The sequence below is a fragment of the Bison bison genome, unplaced genomic scaffold (assembly GCF_000754665.1).
Source record: "Bison bison bison isolate TAMUID 2011002044 unplaced genomic scaffold, Bison_UMD1.0 scf7180017864266, whole genome shotgun sequence".
Lineage (NCBI taxonomy): Eukaryota > Metazoa > Chordata > Mammalia > Artiodactyla > Bovidae > Bison > Bison bison.
Window position 1 is genome coordinate 2512156 of NW_011494838.1, and position 13981 is coordinate 2526136.

At 45.7% G+C, this 13981-nt stretch overlaps 1 protein-coding gene across 1 annotated transcript in view; it reads right to left on the reverse strand.

Moving 5' to 3' along the window:
• The window catches only part of CNTRL (centriolin), an 87197-nt gene that overhangs the window by 30405 nt on the left and 42811 nt on the right, over positions 1-13981 (reverse strand). Inside the window, exons 15-22 of the mRNA XM_010848414.1 lie at positions 11770-11904; positions 6918-7063; positions 6116-6323; positions 5253-5432; positions 3072-3251; positions 2223-2339; positions 1788-1920; positions 1217-1365 (exon numbers count right to left, since the gene is read on the reverse strand). Of these exons, the coding sequence (XP_010846716.1) occupies positions 1217-1365; positions 1788-1920; positions 2223-2339; positions 3072-3251; positions 5253-5432; positions 6116-6323; positions 6918-7063; positions 11770-11904 (1248 nt within the window). The remainder of the gene's footprint in view (positions 1-1216; positions 1366-1787; positions 1921-2222; positions 2340-3071; positions 3252-5252; positions 5433-6115; positions 6324-6917; positions 7064-11769; positions 11905-13981) is intronic.

Here is a 13981-nt window from a genome sequence, read left to right on the forward strand (position 1 = left end):
GGCTCTGCTCTAACTTGCGCTGCTTCCCCCTGTGGCCCTGGCTGTGCCAAGATGTCTGGCTTCCTCAGAGGTCTGGGAGGAGGATCTTAGATTCCGCTCTTGGGGTTTTGAGGAAGTCCACACGGCCCTGGGATCCCAGCGGGTGAGGGCTGCTTCTCCTGACTGTGGCTGTCAGCAGATTCCAGCAGGATGTCGCTCTCAGCTCTGGAGGAGAGCCTCTCCTTCCTTCCCACATTCAGGCCAAACCTTCACTCTGTGCCCACTGACACCCCTTAACCCTCCTCTCCTCCAGCTCCTCTGCTCTAGCCTCCTCCATCCTGCACCCGAATGAGTTCAAACAGCCCCACCAGAGCAGCTCACGCACTGCAAGTCTAGCCTTCACACTCTGCCAGACTACTCCTCCGAAACTAGAGCTCTGATCATAGCACACACAGCCGCAGTTTCCCAAGGCCTACGTAATTAAGGGTAAGGGATTTTGAAGTCCCTTTAAAAAAAAATTCATGGCCCCAATCTACTTTGCCTTTCACTGTTCCCATCCCACCCTCAAGCCCCGCAAGGCTACCTGCCATGGCTGACCCAACGCTCCTCGTCCTCGTGGGCTGTCCCCTCACTCCTGAGAGCACATCCCGTGAGGGCTGCTTAGCGCTCACTTCACGCCCCTGCTTGTGAAGGCGTCTTCCCTAGACATCCCCATGAGATGAATCTGTAACTCTCTGCGACGTGCCTGTCACTGCTTCGTAACTGCACGGGTGTAACTGCTCCTCCCCAGCTCATCAACTCTTGGAGGGCAGGGGCTCTATTGCTCATCACGGCTTCCCACCAAGTCCTGCACTTGACCTAGACCTCATAAGCGCTGAGTGAATGTCCGTTAAACGGAAATGAAATCCAGGTGCCTGTGTTTCTGTCTCAGCCTCTGTGTAATTCTACTGCCATTTTCAGCAGTTTCAACAGGCTCTCTGGGCTCAAGTCACTTAATCTCCCTTACAGGATCCTTATTCCAGGACCCCACCACATACACCTGAGCACGAGTGGGCAAGTGCCACGTTTCCTGGGAATGCCCCATTTCCATCTCAGTATAAACACTTAAGAACCTCAACGCATGGCTTAGCCTAGATACGTTGTTCTTGACACCTGATCACAGATTTACGGAAGGCAACTTTGTTACATTTTCTTAAAGAAAATTTAGTATATATTCCCAACAACACAGACTTCCTACTTTTGATGATGATGGTGGTGGCATAAAGTACCAATAGCCTCGTCTTTTGAAAGGATCTGCCATGCTGCTGATGTAATCATTCTGGTAAGAAACTTCACATCGGAGTTCAGCAATTTCTTCCAAAATATTTTCAATGCCTCCTCTGTTATCTGTAAAGGAAAGTTATTCCATGAGTTGGGCATGAAATCATCTACTTCCTTTCGCTCTCAAATGTGATTCCATGAGAGCCAATGATTCTTAGTTCCTCACAGCTGTCCTTTGGTAATAAGTGTTTGCTGACACTTAAAGAGGACAGACATATCCTGCTGCTATTCACTTAGAAAGCGAGCCAGAGAAAGAAACAGATTTGTAAACATTCCTTTTTTTGAAAATACAAAAATGAATCTCTTCTCCTCTGTAATCAAGTCCCTGGATATTGCACTTACATACATTGGAAAAAGTTCTTTATTTATTAAGCTAATTATCACAGCTCTATAAATCAAGCATGGGCTTGACTGGTAACAAATAAATCTGCTAAAGGGAAAAAACCAACAGAATGATCTGATTTTAAAACCAAAGCCCAGTACTTTACCCGCCCCGGTGCGGTCTAGTGAGTCCCGCAGCCTTGCGATCTCTCTCCTCTGTCTCTCCATGGTCTCATTCCACCTCTCGATTTCCAGCGCCTGTGAGCTTGCTCCTTGGGTGCCTGCCTCTACTTTCTCCATCTCAATTCGAAGATATTAAAAAAATCACATATGAGAAGTTGCCAGTGAATGTTCTTTTCCAGATGCATTTCTCCTTGCAGTATGATTTATAATCCCCTGATTTTTTACTTCTACTTTACTAATGAGGAACCCCATTACTCCACACATTTAAACCCTGCAATGCCTGGCACCCAGCAGAGGATCGAGTACTGACTGCCTAGGGGACCTCAGAACCCTTGGAGAGGGCCCCTACCGCAATTCAGTTGCTTAGGAACTGAGATGGACCCAAGAAGGAGGTGGTCTCATGGGGAGCTGGCACTGACCTGCTCCTCTCTCTCCCTGAGGAGGTTCTGCAGGAGTTCGATCTCCGCTTCCGCTCGGGTCAGATCCCTTGCGGCCTGTGCTGCCTTTCTGCTGAACCGCTCTGCTTCCTGCAGGTCCTGCTGGGACGGAGGCGCGGGGAAGGCAGCACGGCACTGTGGGCTGTGCTCTTCTTCTCTCTCCCTCCCAGACTCAGTCTCTGCTCTCATCAGCTCGCACGCCTGGCTACCCCCTGCACAGGAGGCGCCCGGCCCCACCTCGCCTACCCATCACTTGGCAGCCCCCACAACCCCTCTGTGGGGTCCAAGTAGGCAGGGTGCTACATAAGAAAAGCACAGACCAGCTTGTCCTCCCCTGTCCCACAGTCTCCCATGACTGGGGGGGACTCTGGGCTCCCTTGGTGAGGCTTCTCCCTCCTTCGACCTGTGGTCTTAATCGCATCAGCATTTTCGTCCTATACAGGCTGTGACAGACTTATCTCGGGCAGGACTCATAATAACACTGTGAAGAGATATACGATCCTCTATACATGATGAAAGGGCTGAGGTTCAGAAGGATGACACCGCAGGCCTGAAGACTTCTGCTTAGCTGTACGATGACAGCTGCCTCCCTCAGCGGACCCCTGCACTCTGAGGTGAAGACGGTACGCTTCATTTATGGTTCTTTGGGGACTCCCTAGAGCACCACACCCATGGCAGGGCTGTGATGGGGAACTACACCCATCAGGTCTGAAGAGAAGCAGACAACTTTATGCAAGAGCCAGAGTCTCTAATGAGAGCTCAAAAACGCAAGTAGCTAGGTGTCTCGGCAGGGCAGCCTTGGTGGGCACTTGCTCTGTGCATGGGACTCACCTCTGCACGCTCCTGGTTAATTTTCATAACAGTTCCATGAAGGGACTTGAGCTGGTCTTTGGCGATGGTGAGCTCAGCCGTGGCTATCTTATCAGAGGCGGCCACAGCCTTCTTTAGTTTCTTCAATTCTTTATCTAAACCCAGAACCTGCGCCTGAGATTTGGCATCTTCAAGTTTCTTCTGAGATAAAAAAAAAAGACAGAGAGATGACTCATTTGGTAGCAATGAACTAAGATGCAAGCCCCACGCGAGCAGGGACTCTGTTCACAAGCCCCACGCGAGCAGGGACTCTGTTCACAAGCCCCACGCCTAGAACAATGCCAGGTACACAGCAGGGGCTCCAAGTGAAAAATAGAAACGCCTCCACACTGTACAGTAACTAAGAATGAAATCAGTACGCTTAGTCTGGAGGCTTTGTGCTCCTAAACCCATTCATCTGTTGGAAAAACATTTCTTGGCACCACTGCCAAGGGATGGACCAGCCCCTGTGATCACTGGGGCATGTGGTGGTAAACCAAACAGACTTGCCTGCTGCCCTCGAGGGGCTTACGAGATGCACATATTAAACAAATGCTGAGCAAACGTGTAACTAAAACTGTGACTGCTGCTCTCAAGGGAGAGAACAAGGCACCACCTCTGTGAGAGGCTGGCAGGAGAGACCTAGACTGGTGGGAGAGGGAGTCAGGGAGGAGAGAGGGGGAGACACGGTGCAGGGGAAGCCAGAACAGGGAGGAGAGAGGGGGAGACACGGTGCAGGGGAAGCCAGAACAGGGAGAAGAGAGGGGGGCACGGTGCAGGGGGGCAAGCCAGAACTCGGGGTCTGGGGAACTGCAAGCAGCAGCACGGTGAGAAGAGGAGAGCGCTAACGGAGGCCAACCGCGCAGCGCCTCAGAGGCGAAAGCGCTTTTGTCTTTATCCTAGAAACAACAGAGGCTGCTGGAGAGAAGGGAAGATGGCAGGGACTGACAGGGGTCTATTTGTGTTTTGTGCTGGCTGCTCCGAGGAGCCGGTGTAAGTGGAAATGGGGGCTGTCCCGTGGCCGCAGCCGTTGTCCAGAAGAGATGACGCGTCAGGATGGATGAGGGTGGCAGCCCTGGAGAAGGACACCGTGCAGATATTCCAGAGAGATTTTGGAGGCAGACTCGTAAGACTAGGGAACTGGTGTGTTCTCACTGAAGCATGAAGCAGGCCACTCGCTGGGGCTGGGAGAAGGTACAGAACAGTGCAGCCTGAGAGCACGCTTCCAGAAAGCAGTGAAGCGGCTGCCAGCCGAGGCTGCAGACACTCAGTGCCACCACTATGCCCGCATGGGTGGTTTCTAATTCAGGAATAGTCAGCCACGAGTGTAGGGCTAAAGAAAGCAGACAGCTGCTGTTTTGTCACAGAAGATAGGAGAAAGGAGCTAGGAATTTGAGGATATTTGCAAACAGTGGTGACAGTGGGAGACCGTGGAACTTAGGTTGGACGAGGAAGAAAGTAAAGACAGGAAGGCCGTACACCAGGAAAGCCGGGGCTCAGGCACTGGATCGTCCAGCGCGAGGGTGCTGACAGGAGAGGAGGCTGTGGTCAGAGCAGGGTGCTCCAGCTCATGACCTCAGAGACGCTGGCTGCAGCTTCTGGATCGGACACTGTGTGACAAGGGGAGTAGTGGCTGGGGTAGCTTTGGAGAAGCTTAAAAAGAGGACAGGGAATCAGAAGGAAAAGAGAAGCTTAAAGAGAGAGCAGGGAATCAGAAGGAAAAGAGAAGCTTAAAAAGAGAGCAGGGAATCAGAAGGAAAAGAGAAGCTTAAAAAGAGGACAGGGAATCAGAAGGAAAAGAGAAGCTTAAAAAGAGAGCAGGGAATCAGAAAGAAAAGTGAGGGGTTGGAAAGTAATGTTCACAGACATGTCCAGTTTGGAAAGGGGTGTAGAAGGAGGCAAATTATCCCCAAGCATTAAGTACCACCCAGCAGACTCCACTCGCTCCTTACATCCCAATTCCCTTGTTTCCATCTACCACGCTCCCTCATCTCAGGCTCCAGATCCAGTGATCTGCATCCAACTCTCTCTAGGGCAGGGCCCCCTCTGAGCCACCAGTGCAGCCAGAGGTGACCGTGGATCACAGCCCTCTCAGCTGCCCCCTCGTTGAGAGCAGGACCCTGGCAGCAGGGACTCGTGTGTCTTTTTCCTGGTCTTGCCCACCTTCTTCTCTAACTCCTGGAGTTGGGCTAGAATTCTCTCCTTCTCTTCATCAGCTTCCTGCAGTTGCAGATCTGTAAGCCCTTGGATTTCCTCCATACTTTTCAGATTTTCTTGTAAATAGTGAATCTCATTCTCTAACTGCTGAATTCTTGCTTCATGTTGCCTCTTGTCAAAATTAATCTGTGAGGAAATCAAGTTTCAAAAATGATTTTTAAGCAAAATATTTTTTGAGCAAAATAAACACCTTCTGGAGAATTGTATTTCATTTTACTAAAGAGTATTAATGGCTTACTGGGGATGGGTTAGTCACAACTGTTCTCTAGGATCCACTTTAACATGTGCCTCATCCTTAGAATAGTTACATCAAGAACTCAGATTCCTGCACTATACTATCCTCTAGCAATGTGGTGTTACTGACCTGCACATTAAGAAACAGCTCACTTGCTTCCAAAATAAGGAAAACACAGTGTCATGCCAAAGTCTGACTTTGACATCGGTCACCACACTCAGGGCTACATTTCAGTCACACGCAGTCTGACTTACTAGAAGTGAAACTTAACAGCAATTACTGTATTTTTTAAAAATTATACCGTAAAGGTATAATCCCCTTTATTAAGGTATAATTAATATAGCAAACACTTTTGTGTGTGTGTGTGGCCATGCCGTGCTGCTTGTGGAATCTCAGTTTCCCGCCCAGGGATCCAACCCCACTTTCTGGGCCACGAAAGTGAGGAGTCTTAACCCCTGGGCCACCAGGGAACGCCCGACTCTGTATTTACACGAAAAGGGAAGCACTGTGACTTCTGGAAAGCGCGAATGTTTCCTAAACGCTCCCCTCCGGCTGCCTCCTGCCCATCTCTTACCCTCGCTTCTAGTGCTCTCTCACAGGCCTGCCTGAATGCTTCCTGTCCGTCCGCCAGCTTCTCCTGATGCAGAGCCATTTCTTCTTGGAGTTTTCTTTCCCTCCCTTGGGCTTCCTCTTTCTCCCACTGAGAACGTGTCAGCATTTCACTGAATTGTATCTGCAAGTCAGCAAGACTTTTCCCTAAGACATCTGAAGGACTGTGGATTCTGTTAAGGGGGGAGAGGAAAGATGTTATAAATGTGACAGTTTATTTTTGACGCTGGACGCAGGCATGCCAGTGACATTAGTACACGAGTAAGAAGGGCTGTGTGGGACGGCAGCTGTTGTCAATCCACGGCAAATCACTGTGCACCTCTGGAGTGCAAAGCTTTGTTTTATCAACTGACTGCTGCCACTCTGAGAGCACAGGCTACCTTCAGGCTAACAATGTGTGTTCAAAGAATAAACGCCCATTTCACATTTTCAAATTAGCCTGTTTTTCTTTAGCTATTTGTTTTCTACTTAAAGTGTATAATGTAACTCTACTTCCTGACCATCTGCAGTAAGCTTGCAAGAATGCATTACTCATAAAACCTTTATGTTTTTTAAATTAAATAATAACAAAACATATAAAAGATTAAAAAAATCAGTGATGGACAACTTGAATTAAGTTATGTGTGTCTCAATCATGGTCATACGATAAGGAGAAAACCTTACAAAAGAAATCAGCCATGCACAGTTGCAGAAAGGGGATTTCATCACTGAAGCCCACATTCACAACTCAGCCCACTCTACACCTGGCGGTCCTGACCTTCCATTACCTCATCTCTCCAGCTCCTGATTTCAATTTTCTCCTTACTTCATCTACACGAGCTGCCACTTCTTCTGGACGAATCAGACCATCAGCTACATGATTAAGGTGATTCTGGAAATCTTTAAGCTGCTGTTTTAACAGGTTATTGTCATCCTATGGAAGGAGGCAAAATGAAGAGGGGTAAAAGTTACCAAAACAAAATTAAAAAATACAGTCACACACACACACAGCCCATATTATTTACCATATAATAGTTCTCGTCAACTTCTTTTACCAATTTTTTAAAAACCTTTTCCACTATGGCTGACAATATCTGAATCTACTGATTAACCCAAAGTCACAAAAGACACAAACAGGCATGATGATGTGTGTCTTGGTGACGCAAAAGGAAGTGCCTATGGACACTACCTTCTTCTTGCCAAAAACTAAATACTGTGAATCTAAATGAACCTCTGTATAAGAACACGTCAATCAATGCCACGGGGATGCAGCCAGCAAAATCTAGACTAAGAACACGTCAATCAACCCCGCGGGGATGCAGCCAGCAAAATCTAGACTACGGGAAACTCTACAAGACAAAGACCTGGTTTTCTTCCGTATGGAACAAAGGTCAAAAAAGAGCAAAGCCATCGATTACAAGAGGCTTAAGACTCAAGTCAACTAAATGCACTGTGTACACATCGTTTGGATTCCAAAAAACACTTCTAAAAACTTATGAGACAATTTGAATATTCTTAAGGTATTTGGCGATATGAGGGGGTGACTATAATTTTAAGGTATCACAATGGCATCCATGTTTACGCTTTTTTTTTTTTTTTCCTGTCCATGCCACGCAGCTTGTGGCATCTCAGCTCCCCAGCCAGGAACTAAACCCTGACCACGGCAGTGAAAGCCCAGAAGCCTAACCACAAGGCCTTCAGGGAACTCCTTTACGCTTCTTGCTAAAGCCCTTATTTTTCAGAGGCACATACAGTAGTATGTTATTTACAGATAAAATCAGATGTTTTGGATTTACTTCAAAATAATTCAGTGTGAACACATGTGGGGGCGGGGTGTGGAGGATGTTCAGTTCAGTCGCTCAGTCGTGTCCGATTCTTTGTGACCCCATGAATCACAGCACGCCAGGCCTCCCTGTCCATCACCAACTCCCGGAGTTCACTCAAACTCATGTCCATCGAGTTGGTGATGCCATCCAGCCATCTCGTCCTCTGTCGTCCCCTTCTCCTCCTGCCCTCAGTCCCTCCCAGCATCAGAGTCTTTTCCAATGAGTCAACTCTTCATATGAGGTGGCCAAAGTACTGGAGTTTCAGCTTCAGCATCAGTCCTTCCAATGAACACCCAGGACTGGTCTCCTTTAGGACTGGTTGGATCTCCCTGCAGTCCAAGGGACTCACAACAGTTTTCTCCAGCACCATAGTTCAAAAACATCAATTCTTCGGCGCTCAGCTTTCTTCACAGTCCAACTCTCACATCCATACATGACCACTGGAAAAACCATAGCCTTGACTAGACGGACCTTTGCTGGCAAAGTAATGTCTCTGCTTTTCAATATGCTATCTAGGTTGGTCATAACTTTCCTTCCAAGGAGTAAGCATCTTTTAATTTCATGGCTGCAGTCACCATCCTCAGTGATTTTGGAGCCCCAAAAAATAAAGTCTGACACTGTTTCCCCATCTATTTCCCATGAAGTGATGGGACCAGATGCCATGATCTTAGTTTTCTGAATGTTGAGCTTTAAGCCAACTTTTTCACTCTCCTCTTTCACTTTCATCAAGAGGCTCTTTAGTTCTTCTTCACTTTCTGCCATAAGGGTGGTGTCATCTGCATATCTGAGGTTATTGATATTTCTCCTGGCAATCTTGATTCCAGCTTGTGCTTCCTCCAGCCCAGCGTTTCTCATGATGTACTCTGCATAGAAGTTAAATAAGCAGGGTGACAATATACAGCCTTGATGTACTCCTTTTCCTATTTGGAACCAGTCTGTTGTTCCATGTCCAGTTCTAACTGTTGCTTCCTGACCTGCATATAGGTTTTTCAAGAGGCAGGTCAGGTGGTCTGGTATTCCCATCTCTTTCAGAATTTTCCACAGTTTATTGTGATCCACACAGTCAAAGGCTTTGGCATAGTCAATAAAGCAGAAATAGATGTTTTTCTGGAACTCTCTTGCTTTTTCCATGATCCAGCCGATGTTGGCAATTTGGTCTCTGGTTCCTCTGCCTTTTCTAAAACCAGCTTGAGCAACTGGAAGTTCACAGTTTATGTATTGCTAAAGCCTGGCTTGGAAAATTTTGAGCATTACTTTACTAGCGTGTGAGATGAGTGCAATTGTGCGGTAGTTTGAGCATTCTTTGGCATTGCCTTTCTTTGGGATTGGAATGAAAACCGACCTTTTCCAGTCCTGTGGCCACTGCTGAGTTTTCCAAATTTGCTGGCATATTGAGTGCAGCACTTTCACAGCATCATTCTAGAACCTCCAAACAAGCTCTCAAGGTGGAGGACGTTACAGATTAAATAAGACTGGATGTGTGTTACAGATGAAGTAAGATAGGCCACGTGTGGCAACTGTTGAAGATGAGTGATATATGCATTCGGGCTCACTTTGGTACTCTACTTTGGTATACACTGGAGAACGCACACAATTCAGAGTTAGAAAAAACAGAAACAGAACCAGCTCCGCGTAACACCGAAGCTTCTCTAGCAGCTTACAATGCTCTGTGGGAGTATTCGTTATCTGCTAGCATACTTTCACGAACAAACTAGTGAACATATCTAGACCCCAGAATTAAATCCACATAAAGTCTCTTTCAAGTGAAAAAAAAAAACTGATAAATTTCCCTAAATTAGACAGAAAAATAGTTCTACATCCTAAGTTCCCCCGAATACCTATATGCTATTTCAGTGATTAATTTTCTTTAAACCTGGTATAATACTGGGTTTTTTGTTTCAACACTGTTAACTCAAATGGTGAATTCAGCATTACAATGAACAGGTCTGTCCACCTGGACTCTCTTATCTGTTAACTGTCCCTGCCCTTTGCCCCGAGGCACCCATGTTTGCACTACTATCTAATCCTGGTCACAGGTGACCTGACCCAGGGAAAGCCAACCCACTGACTAGACAGAAGACGAGTTCTCACTCCCTCCAGCATTAGAACCAAAATCCAGTCCAGCAAGTCTGCAGGAGAGCTAGTCCTGTAAAGCCACACTGGCGCAGGGCTGGAGTCGATGCTGGGTCCAGGGAGACAGAGCGGGAGAAGCGAGAGCCACCTGGACGGGAGTTGGCAGCGCAGCCCTGGTCACCGGTGAGCTGCCTGTCTCCTTCCTCGAGCCAGCACTAGGAGGTTTTGGCTCACGGCAGCAAAACCATTTCTGACAAAGATAAATGCAATGAGTTTAACTTGAACTCCGTATCAGGAGTTTAGAAGGCCAAGCAACCAAACGACCCAGTTCTAACTAAGAGAATCTCATAGCATGGACCAGCATTCTGGAAAGCTGCTCTCAGTTTCTCCTTTGCAGAGAAGGCTCCTGAAGTCCTTTTCTTTAAGAGATATATACTGAAGTACTTAGGGTTGAAATAAAGAGGTATGATATTTTCTTTAAAGTATCCCAGCAATTAAAAAAAAAAAAGTGGACTAACTGAAACAGGAATGGCAGAATGCTGAAGACTGTTTGAGCTGAGTAAACAAAAGGGCATGAGGCTATTTTTTCTCTGATTTTGTAATGATCTGCAAATTTCCATAGTAAAAATAAAAAATAATACAATGAATACCTAACAAACAGAACTCACACAAGAATAGAAAGCATGTATATCTTTTATGATATTCACTTCAGAAGCTGAAATGATAGCAGTAAAAACGAGATTCTAGGTAACTAGATTTCCTTAAACTTCGAGAAAAAAATATTCTATGCACTGGGAGAAAAGAGAGAGAATTCAGGTGAGCTTATATAGTCTTACTTGTCACAAACCCCCTACATGAATTTTTGGAGCCCTCCTCACAAATAAACACAACTCTGCCCCTTGGTTTCTGGTGACGTGGAACAGCTGGCGCCTCAGCTGTGAGGCCCCCGACCTCACAGACCTGGAAACCTGTGTGTTGGTCCAGGTACTCATTTTTTCAGACATCTGTCCTCTTTGAGAATGTTTAATTACCTGGAAAATCCTGTCCACCTGCTTCTCCTGCAGTTTATGGGGCAGGTTATTGTGAAAATAGCTGTAAAATTAATTTGCCCAAGAAAACTCCCATAAATGTAAAATGACTGCATTTTTAATGACGTCACTTCTGAGAAGGGGACTGTGAAACCTTTACAATTAAGAAGTTCTACTGCAACCCATTCTAGTTATATTCCTGGATAATTACAAAAATATTTCAGTGGAGGAAGAATGCATCCAACTGCTTACTTTAGCCCAGTCCGGTAATAATGGTATTATTAGGGGAAATGCAGGGTATTGCTGTGATCCATCAGTTTACAGTATTCTCCGTTTATGATCAACACAGCCACCATCTCTTAGCACCATCTGCTGCTGCTAAGTCGCTTCAGTCGTGTCCGACTCTGTGCGACCCCATAGACGGCAGCCCACCAGGCTCCCCCGTCCCTGGGATTCTCCAGGCAAGGACACTGGAGTGGGGTGCCATTGCCTTCTCCGCTTAGCACCATCGTAACAACACAAAGGACGTGCACAGCAGTCATCTCAGAACGCTGGGTCACAAGCAACAGAAGCTACGGCGCTATCCTAGTTCAAATTCCTTTTTCCAAATAACTTACTGCATGTAAGAGCAGGTTGTAGGGTGTCTGACTAATGGATGGCAACATCTGTGGGCGTCCCAAGTCAGAATGTATCTGGAGCCAGCAAGTCCCTACCTGCAGCTGTTTAAGCTGGGTGCGGAGCTCACTGTTTTCTTGTTCTTTTTCTTCCGAGAGCTGGGCTTTTCCCAGGGCGTTCTTGAGGGCTTGTTTTTCTTTCTCAAGTTCTGTTTGTAGAGTTGATTGTTCTAGCTATTGCCATAGGAAGCAATGATACAAAAAAGTAAAATAGCAATGATTTATGATCTAATAAGGCATAAATAAACTGAAGGGACTTAGCACGCATGCATAAACTCACATACACATACAATCCCTTGGGAGCTTTGGTTTTATAATTCAGTTTTATGTTTGTACCTCCAAATTAAAAGGCCCAAGGTAGGTTTTCCACAGGCCTCCTTCAACTATTAATACATAAGGAAGGGTAAGCATCAGAATCTCCAGGAGGGAGCCCAGATACCAGATACAGGAGGGAGCTCTGTGAGGGAGTCAACAATTACCACTCTCCCTTCCCTTAGACCAACATTTCTTACACCGTGGTCCTCAACCACCTGCATCAGAATCACTGGGCATGCTTGTTAAACACGCAGAGGCCTGGTCTCCATCTCAGACTTGATGGGCCAGAGTCTCTAGGACAAGGCCCAGGAACCTGCATTTAACAAGTGACTTCAATAACTAAAAGGTGCCAATCAGAGACCTGTAAAGCCGAGCGAGAAGGTCTGGCACGCCCGTGCTCTCAGCGTACGGCTGGAAGACCAGTGCTGGTAGTCTTGATGCCAAGGAAGGGAATGCCCTTTTAAATGCCACATGAATTTGTGAAAAGGCCTATTTTTGTCAAGACTTATAAGAAAAATTAAAGAAGGACAAGGGAAGTACAAAAGATTTTTAAGTTAGTAAGGGCTGGCTTAAACATTTAAATTTTATTTCAAAGGAGATACCATCTAGAAATTGTATTTACTATTAGTTACAAAATATATTAATATTTACTGCTATTTTAATTGTTTTTCTTCCCAATCTCCTCTTTTCCACACTCTGATCAGGTCAACTACAGTTTTATAAAATTTGGTACTCTTAAGAAATATAATGCTGTCAACCGGTAAATGGTCATTTAGTATTTAATAAGTAAACGAATGGAAAGTAACACAATTACTATAATAAGCCAACCTATTTTTATTTCCTTTTCTAATCATATGAAAGCAATTTTACATGAATTCCTGGGATTCAAACTACTTCATTTTTTAACTAACTACCTTATTTTTAACTGACATATAACTGATTTATGTTTCAGCGTACACCTGTTCTTTTCAGATTCTTCTCCATTACAGGTTATTGTAAGACACTGCACACAGTTCCCTGTGCTACAGGGTGGGTCCTTGCTTGCCTATTTTAAATGCAGTAGCATGTACATATTAATACCTAATTCCCAATTTAGCTCTCCTCTTCCCTTTCCCCTTTGGTAAACATAAATTTGTCTTCTATGTCTATGAGTCTATTTCTGTTTTGTAAATAAGTTCATTTGTATCATTTTTTTTAGATTCTTCATGTAAGTGATATATGCTAATTGCTTTTCTCTGATTTACTTCACTTAGTATGATCATCTCTCGGCCTCTCCACTTGACTGCAAATGGTATTTCATTCCCTTTTATGGCTAAGTAATATTACACACACACACTGCATCTTCTTTATCCATTCATCTATTTACAGACATTTAAGTCGCTCCCAAGTCTTGGTTACTGTACCAATAAATAGTGCTGCTGTGAAGATTGGCACGCATGTATCTTTTCAAATAGTTTTCCTCTTTCCCAGATATAGATCCAGGAGTGGGACTGCTGGATCATATAGTAACTGCTTTCAGGGTTTTAAGAATCCTCCATACTGTTCTCCACAGTGGCTGTACCAACTTACACTCCCCACAGCAGTGTAGGAGGGCTCCCTTTTCTCCACACCCTCTCCAGCATTTACTGTTTGTAGATGATGGGCATTCTGACTAGTGTGACGTGGTACCTCACTGTAGTTTTGATTCATATTTCTCTAATAATTAGCAGTGTTGAGCATCTCTTCCTGTGTCCGTTTCCAACTATCTTCCCTAACTCTCACCCAGTGAGAAGCTATCAGCCTGCTCGGGTGCGGGTGCTGGACAGGCACCTACAGTCTGGGCATTCACTGTGCTGAGTCTAGCAGGAGAGACGGACGGTCTAAACAGATGCTTTCACACGCAGGATAAAATGCTTTGAGCACAAGTTAAAGGAAAATCAGAGTCCTGAACCCAGAG